The 17242-nt window shown below is 38.2% G+C and overlaps 1 protein-coding gene across 1 annotated transcript in view; it reads left to right on the top strand.

The window, feature by feature from the left end:
• The window catches only part of PPP2R5A (protein phosphatase 2 regulatory subunit B'alpha), a 43551-nt gene extending 26912 nt beyond the window's left edge, over positions 1-16639 (top strand). The window contains exons 4-13 of the mRNA XM_032183725.1: positions 809-901; positions 3190-3320; positions 3517-3576; positions 4533-4641; positions 7025-7078; positions 11000-11050; positions 12036-12155; positions 12240-12367; positions 14526-14627; positions 15395-16639. Coding sequence (XP_032039616.1) covers positions 809-901; positions 3190-3320; positions 3517-3576; positions 4533-4641; positions 7025-7078; positions 11000-11050; positions 12036-12155; positions 12240-12367; positions 14526-14627; positions 15395-15527 — 981 coding nt within the window. The 3' untranslated portion in view covers positions 15528-16639. The remainder of the gene's footprint in view (positions 1-808; positions 902-3189; positions 3321-3516; positions 3577-4532; positions 4642-7024; positions 7079-10999; positions 11051-12035; positions 12156-12239; positions 12368-14525; positions 14628-15394) is intronic.
• Positions 16640-17242: the final 603 nt, after the last annotated feature.

Raw genomic sequence — 17242 nt, 5'->3', positions numbered from 1 at the left:
GTGTATTTTATAAATTGGGAGAGCGTGCATCCTCCCCCACCTGCCATTGTTATGGAAACAGTAATTTGTCTTGGACTTCTGATGAATCCAAAAATATGGGACTTGTGCTCTGGCTTCTTCATGCCTTTCTCTGCTACCTCAGGCCCTCGCTGTCTGTCTTTCCATCTGTGGGCCATCTGTGGGCAGGATCATAGCGAATGGGGACTTGAACTCAATAGAAATAAGTACTACAAAATATAAAGGATATTGAAGGTAAATCTGCTGAAGGTCCTTTTGTTTGAATTGAATGCCCAGGATATAGAAATGTAACGTTAAGCCCAATTGTTAGGCTTCTACATATTCATTCAGCTTTTTAATGACCTTTCATTTTTGGAGCTTGCAGCTGAAACCTGGCTTCAGAAGCATTTAGCAAACTTTCTTTAATCTGTTTTTACAGAATTACATAATGTTAGAGCACTTAACTTTATCCTCAGTGCTGATAAGTGTTTGATAACTTATTTCTACATAATATGTTCTTAATATAGTAGGAAGTGTGAATTTGAGTAATACTTAGATCTTTCACTTGATTTTTGTGTTACAGTGATATCTTCAGTAAATTATTTATTAAGCCTTGACTCTTCTGAGAATTAAAATGTTCTTGATACTTACAGTAATTCTTACAGTAATTCCACTAGAGGCCATGATTAAGCAGTGATGTGTTAGACCTCAGTTTCCTTTTATACCTTTTATGTATGTAAATAACATAAATAAAATCCGTATTATGGTGTGCTTATTAACTTGTTCAGAATTTTCATTTTCATGTTTGTAGTTGGTGTATGAATTTTTCCTAAGATTTTTGGAGAGCCCGGATTTTCAGCCTAGCATTGCAAAAAGATACATTGACCAGAGATTTGTACAGCAGGTGAGTAGAGAGGTTTTCTATCTCAGATTCAAAGACCTCATCTCAGACTTAACTGCCGATTGTATGCTGAGGAGAAAGCAAAGCTTTTGTTTTGACACTGGGTTAAACCTTAGTTGTTCCAGCAATGATTTCTGCCAAACACTAAATGAACAGCACTTCATATCGCACAGGCTATATGTAATTAGCAACTTCAGAAACACTGTTTTCAGGTGGTATCCTCAGTGTTTTGCAATACAAGATTTTTGTATTTTGTATTTTGTGAATATGAGTTGTGCTTTTAATGATTTGTAACTTATTTCCAGTCAAATCAACAGTGGGCCAATTAAACTGTTTTAGTGCTTTGTAGTGCTATTTTGTGTGCTTTTCATAGAGGTTTATAATGGGAAAATGTAGAGCAGAATTGTTTTTCCTGTGAATAACTAACTTACTGTATATGAAGTGTGTTCCAGCACCTGCTTGTTGTTACTGGATAGTGTCATTCTCATACTATCATGTGTTAAGCACGGAGGGAAAATCAAGTAAGAATGTACATAGGAAAATCATGGAAAATTATGTTTCACCATGCAAAGTAACTATGAGCAAGAAAATTAAGTGAGACGTTAAATATAACTTGTCAAGGCTGTATGATACAGTAACAATTTTTGTCCCATATTACCTCAGAGGGGATTTTTACCATGTCAAAATACTCATTTTTTTCAAGGAAAAACTTGAGTGAGTGCTGGCAAGCCATAAGAGTACAGCAATGAAAAATAACAACATAGATGAACACTCCCCCTTCCCACCTTCAGTGACTGTTTATATTTCCGTTTGTTTGGTTTTACTGTTCTTGTTTATAGGTGTTCCCTTCTCTGTTTTGTTCAACTTACACACAAAATTCAAGGCTGAAGCTGCTGCTGACCTACTGGCCATGCAAATCCAATTCACTAATTGGACCGTGGTTCTTAGGAGCCACATTGCAGAACTTCAGTTCCTGATGTTTTCATGTGATCTTTAGAGTACAAGAAAGACAGTGCAGTGCACAGACAGCTATAAATGGGAGAAAAAGTGGGATAGTGACCCTGAGAAATTCCTTCTAAATGTAAAAATGAAATGAGCCCGAGCAAACTTCGTGAACAGCTGTTTCCAGTGTCTGTTGCTGCTTGGTGTAGACATACCTAAGCTCATAGACCTGGACTGAGCAGGAGGCTGTAGTGATTACTTGAGCTAAGTTACTGACTTACTGAGCACGGTTAGTATTTCTAAATATGCTCTTACTTGGACAAACAGGAGGAAAAAAAAAAAAAAAAACAACAACACTAAAGTAGTGGCCTGTAATGGGATTGGAATACCTTTTGATGTCTTCAAGAGTGCAGTCTTTTCTGTATCCTTGGAAAACCTTCCAAAAGCAAAAATGTGTGGAAAGTCTTGCTAGCTTAGCTTATTGGGACATTTAGTCTGTTTTAGAGAATCAGTTAATTTAATTACTTTATGATTCTTATGAATTTAGATTTTTGTAATTTTTTTAATTAAATCTTGAATGTCTAACATTCTTGTATAGGAACAATACCAAACATGACCATTACCCAAAATCAATAAGAAGAAAATGGGGTGTGCGGGGTAGGGGGGGTGTGGAGGTGTTTAGATAAAAGGAGACACTGATAGTAGATTCAGACAGAAATGAACCAACTTCTACTTGTGATTTCCCACCCCCGCCCCCAGCCCATTTTTAATGCATTATCATTCTGTTAAACGTATGTATCCCTCTTCTTCCCCTGGGGAAATGTGCATTATTCTTATCATAGACTTGTCTTACAAAATGATTCTGCAGAGAATTATGGGTTTGCTTAACCTTGAAGACATGAGTAGCTTATTGAAAGCAGTATTACAGGATTTTAATTAAGAAATTGTAAATATATGACATAAAATTGATTCATTCTTATATCTTAAAGACCACTTACCTAAACCACTTACCTAAAATTTGGTAATCTCATTCTTAAAGTTTCATTTTTATTTTGATAGTGTAATTGTTGGAATGGCTTTGTTCATGTCTGTTGGATACATATGTTTTGATATGACTGAAATGAAGCTGCTAGGTTTGCTTATAAAAAAAAATAATTAAAAAAAAAAAAACAGCTTTACTAAAAATCTAATTTTGAAAGTAACATTGGACATCCAAACAAAATTTTAGGTCAAACTGATTGTATTTTCTCTAATGCAAACTGTAAGTTCAAGATAAAGCTCAGATTGGTTAGTAGCATGACAAAATTTAAGTCTTCTAAAAGTAATACATTTCAATTTAATTTTTAAAGTTATTGGAGCTCTTTGATAGTGAAGACCCACGAGAACGTGATTTCCTAAAGACAGTTCTTCATCGAATTTATGGAAAATTCCTTGGTTTACGAGCATTCATCAGGAAACAGATCAACAACATTTTCCTCAGGTATGCCCTGTCTGGCTGTATGTCTGTATGTAAGGCAATATTTTATATTACCTTCATGGTCTGTGACTGCAGTGATTTGTTCTTGAATGAAAAGACCTGGTTTTGATCTGTGATATGGCTTTCAAATATCTAAAATTTATTAAAGATTTTTTCTTTTTTGAATCTCTCTCTCAATTTTTGTCTCTTTTCATAACAGGTTTATATATGAAACAGAGCACTTCAATGGTGTTGCTGAACTTCTTGAGATATTAGGAAGGTAAGTTTGACCTGACAGAAAAAGTATGAAGTGTTATTGTGGGTGTTTGCTTCAGCTTTCTTGCTTTGGAACTGGGAAAGGGAGGAGTATAGTAATGAGTGATAAAGTGCAGTCACTGATATAATCTAATACTGTCTTAGTTACCATGTGAATATAAAATTAGGATATTGAGTATAAATTGTTCTTTTTCAGTACAAGTTTTAAAGATGACAGGCAAAATATTTCTCAAGAGTCCTTGCTTGTGAGGAATATATCCAATAAAGGACATGTTCTTTGACTCAGACAATGAATGTTTACTTTTCACCTCACATTGAATAAAATGCTTTAATCTTCAGCAGGCTGGTTTTGTTTAAATGATATTCAGGAAAGCTTTGTAAGTGCTTTAGTTACCATTTTTGCCATTAATTCACTAATTTCATTTTTACTTAAGTTTTTTTGTGGTAGCATTTTACTAGTTTTCTAAAACTGTCACTGATATATTCACAGTAGAAGAATGTATAAATATTACTGCCTTACTGAAAATCCAAAGACTGTGCAAGTATCATGGAAAAAATCGTAATGAAAATCAAGTGAAAGGGATACCGTTTTCTCAAATTAATCTAAAATCTAGGGAAAAAAAAACATGCCTGAAGGACTGCTGTTCTACTACTGTCTTTTAAAATAAAATTGAGTTAGTGACAACTTTTTCACTTCATTTTTGTACAGAAAAGTTGTTCAAAATAAGCGTTCAAACTGCAATGTTAAAATAGCATAAACGTTATATACCATCTATTTTTTTCTCCTGCAAGGCAAGTTGTCTTAAGTGATTCTGTGCAAAATGAATCAGCTTCCTGATGTGTGTAAGCTTTACCATAGATTATTTTGCCTAATGGAGGTTGTGATAAAAATACTTTTTTAAAAAAACTTTTTTTTTTTTTTTTTAAATAAAATTAAATCCTACTTCTTCATGTTTTCAGTATTATCAATGGTTTTGCACTGCCACTGAAAGCAGAACACAAGCAGTTCCTTATGAAAGTTCTGATTCCCATGCATACTGCAAAGGGATTAGCTTTGTTTCATGCACAGGTAAGCTTTTGCCTATTTTTAAGAGTTGTGGTTTTCCCTGTATTTGCATTTGAAACTAATGAAAATGTAAAGCAGTATGTGTTATAATGTCGATATTCCGAGGTATTTGCAAATGCAATCTCAGATACTTATTTATTTTTAAGATCTTACATATCTTGTCTTAATTTTGAGATATTTAGCATATCTTAAAAATGCTAGAATGTAACAGCAATTCGAAGTCACATCAATGGAAGTTTGTGTAGTTTGCTACTCAGTCACACTTTAGTCCTAGGACCTTGTTCCATTGCTACTTTGTTTATGTAACTGAAATGCTGTGTATAAAGGCACCTGGGGTATGGCCAGGTGCTTATTTCAGAAGTGCTTTTTTATTTCTAAAATTCCAGTGGCTGAAGAGAGGGGAAGGGTGTTGGATATAAATGGCAGAAATGCATTATAGCTCTCCAGATCAGCCAGAAATTATGTAGATCCATGACATGCTGTCAAAATGTTGCAGTTATTCATTTGACTTCCATTCTTATACTTAGCACAGACGTTCATCGTCTTATTGGAGGAATAATATATATCCTTTCCAGACATATGGCACTTGAGTATTGAGTGTATTTGATGAAAAGTCACAAGTAATTCTGCTGTGGCTAATTAAAAATTTGCTTTGTTAACTTAGTCAGCTTGCTAATATAGCTCCTTTATAGACAAAAGATACAAGGAAATGAGTTTCTAATTAAGGTGAAATCATTATGACTATACAGCCTACAAACAGGATCAAGACAAGAGCTCAGTTAAAACTTTATATGAGAGCTAGGAATTAATTTAACTAAATCACTTGTCTTTGTGGTTTATTACTGTGCAATAGGCTGCTCCATGGAATGAGTCAGTGATATGAAAGGGACCTGTCATATGCCAAAGGTATTCTCACTGATAGATCAGTACAGCAAGCTAACCTTTTTTCTGTAATATGTTTAATCTGGGCCACTGGTACCTGAAAGGGTGCTATAAACTCAGCTGTACTGGGTGCTTTAAAGTAGTGTTTGGCTTGTTGGCCAGGCTATTCACCTATCCCTTGGTAAACCATTAGTGCCATGTACCAAAATACCACTTGGAAATGAAGGAGCAGTTTTGTCACTGTATGTTTCTGGCTTTGTGTTATCCGGAAACCAGCACTGAGCGTACTGCACAGTCAGGAGTGGCCCATTGCTTTGTTGCTACAGCACAATTTAGCCTGCTCTTAAAGTCTTAAAGCTGGCTTAAGATTGAGCCTTTGTGTCTTTGAACAATAGATATATTGCACAGGAACACTTTAATGGGATTTTGAGATTGATGTGTGCTGTGTTACTTTTGGGATCCATGCATACACATCCTTATCCTGAGGGTAGGAGCAGTAAGTTAGGTTTGTTGTAATTACAGTATTGTAATTGCCTCTTTTGGAATAACAGATTCCAAAAAAAAATAGAAAGGTAATGCTTGATTGCAGACTACTTAAGTATGGAAATATGTATGCAGTGCCCATAAATAATTTTGTCTCTGATCATGTTGTGAGATGAAGCATACTGTGATTTCCCCAATTCAGTCTTTATGGAATCTAGGGTTTCAACTGCTTCAGCAATAGGGTTAGTGTATGGTTCTGTGCATGGCACAGCTGTAGTTGTTTTGTTACTTAACTGCATGCTGAGTAACTAAACAATAGGTAAATGTAAGGAATTATGGAACATACAATATCACATTTTGGCCTGGGCAGAAATCACTGAGGGCCAGGAGAGCGTGCTTGTGACTTGGTCTCCTTATGCTTCCCACACTCTCTGCACTCTTCCACCCGTGTCTGTTACTGGCCACTGCTGGGGACGGGATCCTCAGCTAGATCTGAGCTCTATGGGCAAACATCCTTTCACATGTAATCTTACCGCTGAATTTTGACACCTATTATTTGAGTAATGTGTGGTCAGTCAAAGTTGTTCTTTAAAGCTTTTCTTTTGAATGAAAGTACCAACTTTTTCCCCAAAAATAGATGTTTGAAAATCCTAGCTTATTCACAGTGTAATGTTAATACAGGAACTGAAGGTGAGGAAAACCTGTCTAGATAATGGATCTGAGTTAAGGAAGTACTGTCAAATTTAAAAGTGATTGTCTTCCAGGATGATAAAATTGAAGATTTTTGGTATGCAGGAAGTTTTTGTAAGATACAGCTAGCTTGTATATCTTGCTGTTTTAATTGCTATTTTGTTTAGTTTGGAAGAACTTTAAATGGCTGTTCTAGGGGTGTTTGGGTTGGGGTTTTTTGTACCTTCTTCCTCATCTGAAGTGCTTCCATTATAAGTCGGGATATTTAGTTTTGCTGCAATGTCTAAACAGTGTCTGTTTAAACTAAATAATCATATGAATTACATTCTAGCTCGCCTATTGTGTTGTACAGTTCCTGGAAAAAGATACAACTTTAACAGAGCCTGTAAGTGTTTTTTCAGTTGAATGTTTTTCTATTTTTAATTTCAATGTAGTATCTCACTGCAGCTCATTGGAAATGCACAGCAGTGCTATCTGTGATATCTTGATTAATGATCCATAGTCATTGGGGGGGAGGGAGGGGGAATAATAATTAAATCTAGGATGGTTGTTAAGAAAGTCCTGGGTTTCAAAATGCAGGTCTCTCTTAGTCTATAACCAAGATGGAGCACAAATTTAAATAAAAATTTGAACCACTGAGATCATGTGAATCACCTTATATAAGAACTTATGTAACAACTGTACTCCCTCCTGGTAACAACTAAAATTTCAATGTTTTTGGTGCTGATGGCTTATGCCTAGCATTAATTTTCAGGGAAAACACAGTCAGAAAATAAAAGTGAGAAAGAGTAACAGCACTTTATTTAGACAGAAGGACCCTGATGTTCCCCATGTGATGTTCCTGTTCTGTCCTCTCAGTTACTGGGGTGCCTCTTGGCAGTTACAGTACAGGTGCTTCAGGCATCAGAGGCTTTTCCCAGGCTGAATCTCCCACGCCATGCATCGGCAGTTCAGCCAGAAAGGGGATTGCAGTGCTTTGTGCAAGTAGTTTGGCAATGCCCATAAAGAAGAATGCAGGCAGGGCAGCACAGCAGCTCGTGGGGAGACAGACTAACATCAGACCAGCTCAAAGAGAAACTTAGTTTGACAATCTGATGTCATTCTGTTAGGGGTATGTTGGAATTTAAACGCTTCATCACTTTTTGTGACAGAAAAGTGAAGAGCTTATGTGATTTGTTTTTTCTTAAACAATGCTAATCTTCACCAACCTTTCAGTGGAAGCTTGTTTTCTGCAGGGTCACTTAGTGTTGGTGTTCGTCATCAGGAAAGAAGTTATTTTGTAGGTGGTGGAAGTAGGCCTGACCGTGTATAAATTTGTCCTGTCTGCTTGAAGAGCCTTCCTCCCCACTGCACTGCAGCGTTGCCAGCTTAGCTGGTCAATAAGCTGATTTTGTTGAATAGGGTGAGGAGAAAGGAATTGTGTAAGCTCAGTTCCTTAAGCCAAGGGATAAAGCAATCCAGGTACTTGTACAGTTACAGTTGACACATGAGCAGCAAGTGTGTAACATTACATAAAAGCCTGCAAGGCTGAATGAAGTGACAACATGGCAAAGTCCTGATGTGAATTTACAGAACTGTGATACAGGCTCCAAGCCCAAGCTCTGCAGGGGGAAGGCAGGTCTTACTGACGTAGGAGTGCCACAGTACGACTCTGAGACTTCACCTGGGTCATAGCTTACAATTCTGGTCACCTCATCAACAGTAAAGATGAATTCAGAATGGAGAAGACACAAGACCTGTGCTTGCCTTGGTCATTAATTTGAACATAATGTAAAACTGGTTTTATAAAAGAAGAGTGTTTATAAGTGAAGCTTTAAGAAACTTTTTGAAATGCTTGAAATGTAAGTGTTGAAATTTGATGGGGCAACTGATGAAATAGCACTGTATTTTTTTTATTTGGCTTTAGGTCAAGTAGTATTTTAAGCACTCCATCGGAAGGCTATCTTCATGAGTACCGCACTGTTATTATTCTGGCAGGAATTGTCACTCAGGGTCAATTTAGAGGACATTCAGTCCAAGCTCTTGTAACTGCGGTAGTCTGCCTTAGGTCAGTCCTGATGTTTGCAGAACTGACAAGAGGAGCTCATTACCTAACCCTGCTAAGTGCCACAGCCTTTACATCGGAGAGATTTCATATCATGAGAACCAGGCTGAACGTGCAGCCCTGGTGCATAAGCTGTCTAGCGGGTGTCTGCTGCTGTAAGTCAACTTTATAGGAACTTTGTAGCCTGGGGAAGAATATTAATTGTGTGCGTTTTGTGTAGAAAGAGCGGTAAGATTTCGGATCTGCATTCGTGTATTTCTTGGAATAAGATCTTTGAACTTAAATGTGCATGTATCAGCTTTTTTAATGGGAAAGCATGGTCAGGCTGGAAACTGATCCTCTAAAAAGCGAGGATTAGGTATGTTGTTGAGGTCTGCACTTCTCTGCTAAGAACATGTTATTTCTTTGTCAAGTTAAGAAGTTGAGAATGTGAGTCTATGTAGTGAAGCACATTTGGCACTCATTGCTGAGTGCTGGAAACTGGGCTGCTGTAGCTAACCCAGTTTTGTGCTTCTAACACCAGGAAATTCATGCTCCAGTTAAGAGGTGTATGGTAGGTTCTCACAGCTTTCCTTTGGCAAATGCAGCCATCTGACATTTTTTGGCTTTCTTGCATTGTTTTGGGGAGCAGGGAAGGTGTTGACAGAATGAGCTATTGCACCTGTCAATGTTCCAGTTTGTTCTTTAGAAATACAAAATCTCAGTAGTGTGTAACAGCCATTCAGTTACGAGCTAATTAATGAGAAAAAGTGGCCCTAGAATTAAAGTGTATTTAAATTGTGAACCTAGACAAAGAAGTGTAATCAATTTATGCCAGCCTGGCTCCTTGAGGGAGGAGAAGCAGGTGATGAGAGGACTGCCAGATCAGGTCATGTAGAGAAATGGAGCTCAGGGTTTCCCCTCCCCATGTCACCGCACCGTGTTCGTGAAGCCAGCAGCAAGGAGGCCAGGCCAGCAGCGGAGGAGCGGGGCAGGGAGCGAGCTCTGCCTCTGTGGCCAGGCTGCAAAATGGCCCCATCAGGTATGGGATGGTGGCATTGGGAGTCTGGCTGGCTGGGGCACGTCACCAGCTAGGTACAACTGCATGGCTGAGGCTCTGTGAGGGATCTGCCGTTCTTCCCGTGTAACTTGCTGTTTTTCTGGATTTGAGGATAAGTTTTTGAGCTGCCTGGGGTTTCACCTGCCAGGTTTCATCTGAGACACTCAGTTTTGTAGAAGCAGAATGTTTGTGTATCCTAGGATCGCAACTGGTGAGCACTTAAAATCCTATTATTGTCAGAAAGTCACTTTTGGAAGTACACATCGTTGTCAACAAAAAAGCCAGCTGGGAAGGTTAAAAGTAGAAAAAATCAACATGGGAAAAATCAAATATGGAAAGTATTCGTGTAGTTGAGTAAGCTTTATGGTTGCGTATGATCCATTAGGTGCTGTTATATCATAAAAGCAGAGGTCCTTTGCTCCGAATGAAAGTTTATAGTGCTTGGGGAATGTTTCTGCTTCCAAAACATGCAGTTACGGCTTTTTTTAGCCAGCATTACTTTTGTAATTTAGATGCCATGTCAGATGTTTGTTTCTAGGAAACAGGCCTCCAGTCTTTTTGTTTGTTGTTGTTTCCCTGTTTCCCTCCTCCTCCACCTTGCCCCTCTTAGGAGCTGTGCTTTCTAATTACGTTTCCTGAAGGGTTTTTTTCTAGTCTTACATGTGATAGTTTCCAGTGTAGATACTGGAAACTATTTTCTCTGTAAGTTCATATCATTTCGAGTTTCCACTCTGTCACACTTCAAATTAAAGAAGAAAAAAGGACGTGGTGGAGGACAGGGCTCCTCTGTATAACCCTGTTTGTGCAGTCAGTGTATGCTGCTTGCTCTTGAGCTTCAAAACCAAGACAGGTGCTCCTCAACACATGGATCAGGAGAAAAATATGCTGGGCTGTCTAGCTACAGGAGATTTAATTTCATTTTGTGATGCTTTGATGTTATCAACATGATATCGATTAATGTGAGGTGGGAGTGGAGTGGGAATGGATAATCAAAGACTTCTGTTAAGGTTTAAATTGTTCTGATAACCAAAGCAAGATAAATGTTTAAATAAGGCAACAAAGTATGTATTTTCAGTGGAATTACTTTTACCTGTATTCAGTTTTTATTGAACCTCTGGACAGGGAAAAGCAAAGTCATTTTATTTAGTTGTTTATTTTTAAATTATATCAGATATGTAATAGAAACTTGTTCTGGTTTTAACTTGTTTGTATTTTTCATATAGGTAATCAGAGGACTGCTCAAATTTTGGCCAAAAACTTGCAGTCAGAAAGAGGTTGGTTTTGTCTTGTACAAGCTTCTTGTCTGCTGTTACGTAAAACATAGCATGTCAGGTTCATACATCTTACCTCTGCTGTGCTTTTCAAGAGATCTTGCTGAAAACGTGCAGTTCTTGAAACTGAAGAGTGCTCATCTTTGCTGGACAGCTCTGCCATTTTTTAATGTCAGTTCTTACTATAGTGCTACTACGTTAAAAACTGTGTTAAAATTTGCATTCTTATCGAGATACTGTATAGAGAAAGAGATTTGATGGGTGAGAAGTGTGTTACTAGTTACACTGGTAGGCTGGGGGTTGTCATCTGCAACATGACCCAGACATAGACTTCTACTTGGTATCTCAGTTGCTCAGTTCTTTCTCCATAGTATGAAAATAACTTTAAATGGTCTTGGGGATTTTATTTTTTTTTATTGGTTGTCTTTCTTCTATGTAATTAAAATGGGTACAATCAGGAATTTGACTCATGGCACCAGATCTCACCCCAACAGCTCTTGACAAGTGGGGCTCTTTAACTCTGTTGCCCCTGTTTGAGTGGTATTGAATTTTTTATGCCCCCTGCCTAGTGTTCTGCAGGTTGTAATTTAAATCAGATATTAACTATTTACCACTACAGAAGCTACTCTGGAGATCTCAGGTAAATGTAACCTCTCTGGCAATTAGTGAAGAAATAAATTATTCTAGCATCTTTTTAACTGTAAAGAAAAAATATTCTGCAAAAGCAGCTCTGTTAAGTGTTCAGAGCAATTACACAAAAGAATAATTCCACAATGGGAGCTGTAACCAGGTAGCCAAACCTGCTGATTGACTTCTTTCACACAGCAAAAAAAAAAAAAAAAAAAAAAGTGGATGTCTAATGCAATTGCAATCACGTACATTGTTCTTTGCAGGATTCATGACTAATGTCTGAGCTGCATGTTGTTTGTTTGCACTGGCGATGTAAAACATTCTCATGCTTCTTGATGTATTTCTTTTATACCAACAGGTGATGTTTTTAGGTGAAATTGAAGAAATCTTAGACGTAATAGAACCGACGCAATTCAAAAAAATAGAAGAGCCTTTATTTAAGCAAATATCCAAGTGTGTGTCAAGTTCACACTTCCAGGTAAAAAAAAAAAAAAAAAAGGCATCAAAAATAACTTGTAGCAATCTATTTTGTGGTTTTTGACCCCTAACCCTTCTATTTCAGGTTGCAGAAAGAGCTTTGTACTTCTGGAATAACGAATATATTCTCAGTCTGATTGAGGAGAACATTGATAAAATTCTACCAATTATGTTTGGCAGTTTATACAAGATCTCCAAAGAACACTGGAATCCGTATGTAATCTTTAACTTCCTATAGTACTGTAAATATTTTTTTTTAGTCTATTGTTTCAAGTTTAGATCATAAGCTTGTAAATATGTCTGCATTTTGACTTAAATCAGATGAAATCAATGAGATTATGGGTGCTAAAATGGACACCCTTTTCAGCAATATTACACTTTCACTGCTCTGCACTGCTACGATGCAGAATTGGAATTTACTGAAAGCACAGGAGGCAACTGGACAATGGTCTTCATATTCTAATTACACTTGATCTTATGTGTTGGTTGAAAAGCAAATTAATATTACTTAGACTAAAACCACTTGCCAAGTGATGTCTTCTACAGTTGTACTGTGCTGTCCTTTACTACTTCAGATAAATTCTGTCAGTGACTGTGTCAGTAATTTTTGCTGCCAGACAAGATAAGAAAGGGCAAAGATTCTATCATAGAAAAGCAGTGCCGGCCACTGTAAAGGATGGTAGCAATAAGTTACTGCTTCGTTTTACATTTAATTCCACAAGTTGCTAGTATTTCTATTTCCTGTTAAAAAGAAACTGAATGACACTGAAATACTAAAATGCAAAGTTTGGCTGTGTCCAGCAACCTAAACTGAGCTGAGTCAAATTTGCAGAATGTAAAGCCTGTACAGGCAAAAGGCAAGGTAGGCAGGAGCCTTCTGTAACTTTGAAGCAAATCAGATACCCTATTTTATGTCCTCAGAGACTGTGAAGTTATTCTGAATTTATCTAGATGGCATGTCTCGTTGCAAATGTTTCAGCTGAGACTGAATATAAACTTTGGAGAACTAATTCTTGGAGCACTAATAATACTTCAGGCCTCTAATCTGAAGAGTGTTCTTTCCCTAGCCATGGCCAGAAGTTGCTCTTTACTTCAGGAAGGACCTGAAAGACACCAGATAACTATCCCTTGAGGACCAGGATGTTTGGGGTAGAAAGTATAACTCTTAATTGGCTTCAGAGTGTAAAGAAACATACTTTTATCTATCAGCTGTCCACCATGGCCTTAACTACTCACTTAAAATCAAGCTTTTCCTCTCAGAAAACCAATGATCTAAATAAGCTTTTGTCTTTAAACCACGTGAATGCCAATGTTCAAAAAAGTGCGTAGACAGAGTAAATGTATTGTGCATTTTGAATGAGCATAGCGCCTCTGATAAATAGTAGAGAGGCTTCCTAGTGCCACAATGGACAGAGTGTACTGAAAAGGCAAACCTGGTCCTTTGGTTACTTCCTTAGATTTTTCTTTCACTCGTTTTTCAAGGTGATGACTGCATGGCACCCCTGCTCTACAGCCTTAAAATCAATACTGCTGTGTGAAGGTGAACTGCTAGGGAGGGGAAAGAGGGGGAAGACAGCTTATGTGTTTTTTTTAAGTGTTAAGTTTGAAGATAGGCACCTTCTTAATGTTCAATTTCATTGCAATTTCTGCATTGCTGTGCATAATTATTAAGAGTAGGCTTAAAGGAGATGAACATTACACTTACCTAAGATAAATTATTGAAATAAGAATACCTTCACAAAAAGAGGCAGAAGAAAGAACGATAGCTAAAGTGGAAATACTGACAGCCACATAAGACACAGCCAGTATTGTTCAAGCTGTTCAGTTTCTTGAAGATGCCATGGTATCTGAAACAACGATGTGATCTTCTTATGACACTTCTATGCAGCAGAGCTGTCTGCTGCCCTTAAGTGTTCTGGTACAGCTTCTAGCTGCTGTATTAGACTGTGCAGCTGTGGTTCCTCCCCTGCATTCTTTTGCCCAAACTTAAACCTATTAGGCAGGAGTTTCATTTTTCTAGACTCTCATATTTTATTACTTAAGTATTACAAAACTGTTGTTAGAATTCAGTTTGTTAAACACATAACATAACTCCATGGCTTTATAGTATAGCCACTGTACCAATAATTATAGCTTCTATGATTATACGAGTTGAGAATTTAAAGTTAAATAGCATTTCAAAAAAAAGAATTTGGATATGCATTTGGTTAATTTACAGAGGAAATTATAGTAATTTTGTTTCAAAAACTGATCAACCTTACAGTAGCATCTTAAATACAAAGTTCAGAGTCCAAAAAGGAAACTGAACGCTGTTTTACTGAAGCTTATTTTGTGTTGAGTAATTCTAATGGTTGTACTTCTTCCGTTCCAGAACTATTGTGGCACTGGTATATAACGTGCTGAAAACCCTGATGGAAATGAATGGCAAGCTTTTTGATGATCTTACGAACTCATACAAAGCAGAAAGGCAAAGGTACTGATTATTTTGTCCAAATGTGTGTTATGAATACATACCTAACGTGTACCAGCTGACAAGCAGAACTTAACGGTAGTGGCGGCTGTGGGGTGCTGTAGTGGAAGTGCTGGCTGAATATTGCTCCTGGCTGTCACTTGATTAAGAAGCACCCACCGTGCAGGTGTGTGGTAGCACCATGGCCGGTGCTGAAGCCCCAGGGTGCTCGGCACAGGAATGCCCCTGGCGTCACTCCTGCCTGGCAGGGAGTGCTCCGTCTCGGGTGGGGGAACCGGGCTCAGCTGCTTCTGCAGGGGGCTGCGCTGTCTGGAGAAAACGCTGCTGGATAAATGCTTCATAGCTCAGCCAAAGCCTGCCCTATCCTACTAACCTACTAACGTGTACTGTTGGAGCAGGGTGGACGTGGTCCTAGGCTGGCTGAAAGCACATGCTAAGGCTCCATTCAACAGTTGTGCTTCCACCACCCCAAAACGCTCTGTTCCTTGCTTCTTTGCACACGATAAAGAACTTAGAACTGTAGTCATCTGTGTAAAACCATCCTACAGCAGTTGTCTGAGTTGGAGCAAAGTTACTGTTTTACCACTAACCTTTACTAATTTGTACGTTCACTTTTTAATAGAGCAAACCTATTTTGCCTCAAAATAGCTTTGGGGTAGAACTTACAATACAAATTACTAGATGTAGAAGAACACGGTTGCTTTAGGTACCTGCATCTCCACATTGCACTTAAAACACATCTGAAATTGATACTTCGCTCTTTCCTACAGAGAGAAAAAGAAAGAATTGGAACGTGAAGAGTTGTGGAGAAAGCTAGAGGAGTTAAAGCTTAAGAAGGCTATGGCAGAAAAGCAGAACAGCACTCACAATGTGCTAAACACACACAGTACAAGTGCCAAATAAAAGAAATGACAACCTCTTCTCGGCAGATATACTTTTTGTACCCTTTTGAAATATCTAAGAATTTGCAAAATAAACCTCATCAGTATATAAACAGCCAGCTTTTTCTCTGGCGCAGTGTAAATGAAAAGATTTGAATTTAAATACAGCAGTTACGTGATGTCATTACCACAGCATATTGTAAATTTGTCTAATTATTGATATACTGTCACTTCCAGCGTTTCATAGACCTGAATTATCATCCTTAATGAGTGAAATAATTACGGGAGTGGTGAGAATTATGACTTGAATTTTTGATTGTGTTGCACATAGGTGGTATAGTTTGCTATGTACATTTTTTTCCTTGTTTTATATGTGCTTTTCACATCGCTGCATACTTTGGTTAAGAATATAGAAAAGGCTTCTAGTTGTGCTGTATTTTCTCAAATAAAACCAAGGTACGTTACCAGTAACGTGAAAAACGCAGTATGTGCCCCTTACAGCCTTGAAAGGAACTCACGTGGTGCTGTTCTTGAATTTGTGATTGAATTCAGATTTAGATTTACGTGCAAGTTCACATTAGCATGAGGCAAAGTAGGAAAAGAAAAAAAGTCAGCTTGATCAGGTCAGGATGGTTCGTGCATCTGCCTGCCACTTGGTGAGTGCCTCTACCCCCTTCTCACTGCCTGGTGGTCCTGGGCCTACTCTAAGATTTCCTCCTGCTATAGCTGAGGATGGAGCTTCCTTTAGAGAGCCCATCAATGATGCTCCTGGTCAGCCCAAGGACTCCCTGCAGAGTCGTGTCATTCTAGAGACTATCTCGGACACCTCTGCATTAGTTTTAGCACCTTGTGGACTGAAGAGTGAGACCAAAATTGAGATTTATTTTTTTTAGTGCAGCAGGAAGGCTGTCAGTAACTAGTTCCTTGTTTTATTTAAAGAAAATGCAGTCTGCTTTTTAAAGGTGGAAAGTTAACTATAGAAGTCTTGTCTGTTTTACTTGATCAAGTATTTTTCACATCTTTTATCAGAGTACCATTCCAATCTCTTAAATTGCAGTTGTGTGGAAAACTTTTGTAATGAAAGATCTTTGGGGAATTGAGCAGCATTCAATAAAGTCTTTATGTTTGTATTTAGTGCTGTAATCACATCTTTGTGCTTATAAAGACCAGGAGAATTAGAACGGCTTTCACAAATAACCCTTGAACTGCACTACACTTGTCACTTAATGAAAAGCCACGAGTTATTTAGACAAAACTGTTAAACCCCAGTGACCCCTGCTTCTAACTTTAGTGAGTAGGGCAGAGGGGTTTGGTCTGCTCTGTTAAGCCCATGGGGCCTGAAGAAGATGCGAGAGCAGGAACTGCAAGTGCCTCCCTCCTCCCCTCACCTGGCTGGACAGAGGAGAACCTGTACACTGCATGCAGCCAGTACTGCTGCTTTTCTAAATTTCTTGATTTTGCTCTAGAAATCACCTGGAAGTAGTACATTTTGTCCCAAAACACTTCCTTAAAATCTCAAGTACAAAGAACTGGGGGGTGCTCTTGCCATACTTACTGCTTTATTAGCACTCTCTGTTAGTGGAGGATGGAAGAAGCAGAAGTTAACTCGGCATGCTCCCTTCCTCGCAGCAAACCCTTCCGAGCAAACACGCAGTAGTGCACTGCTGCCTTGTAGACTGCACAATTCTTAGTGAGGCATCTGGACTTGTAAGGGACTTACTTATAAGGAAGAAAAAG

This window comes from Aythya fuligula, chromosome 3, assembly GCF_009819795.1.
Source record: "Aythya fuligula isolate bAytFul2 chromosome 3, bAytFul2.pri, whole genome shotgun sequence".
Lineage (NCBI taxonomy): Eukaryota > Metazoa > Chordata > Aves > Anseriformes > Anatidae > Aythya > Aythya fuligula.
Note: the sequence above shows the minus strand (reverse complement) of the source record. Positions and strands in the feature narration are given on the sequence as shown.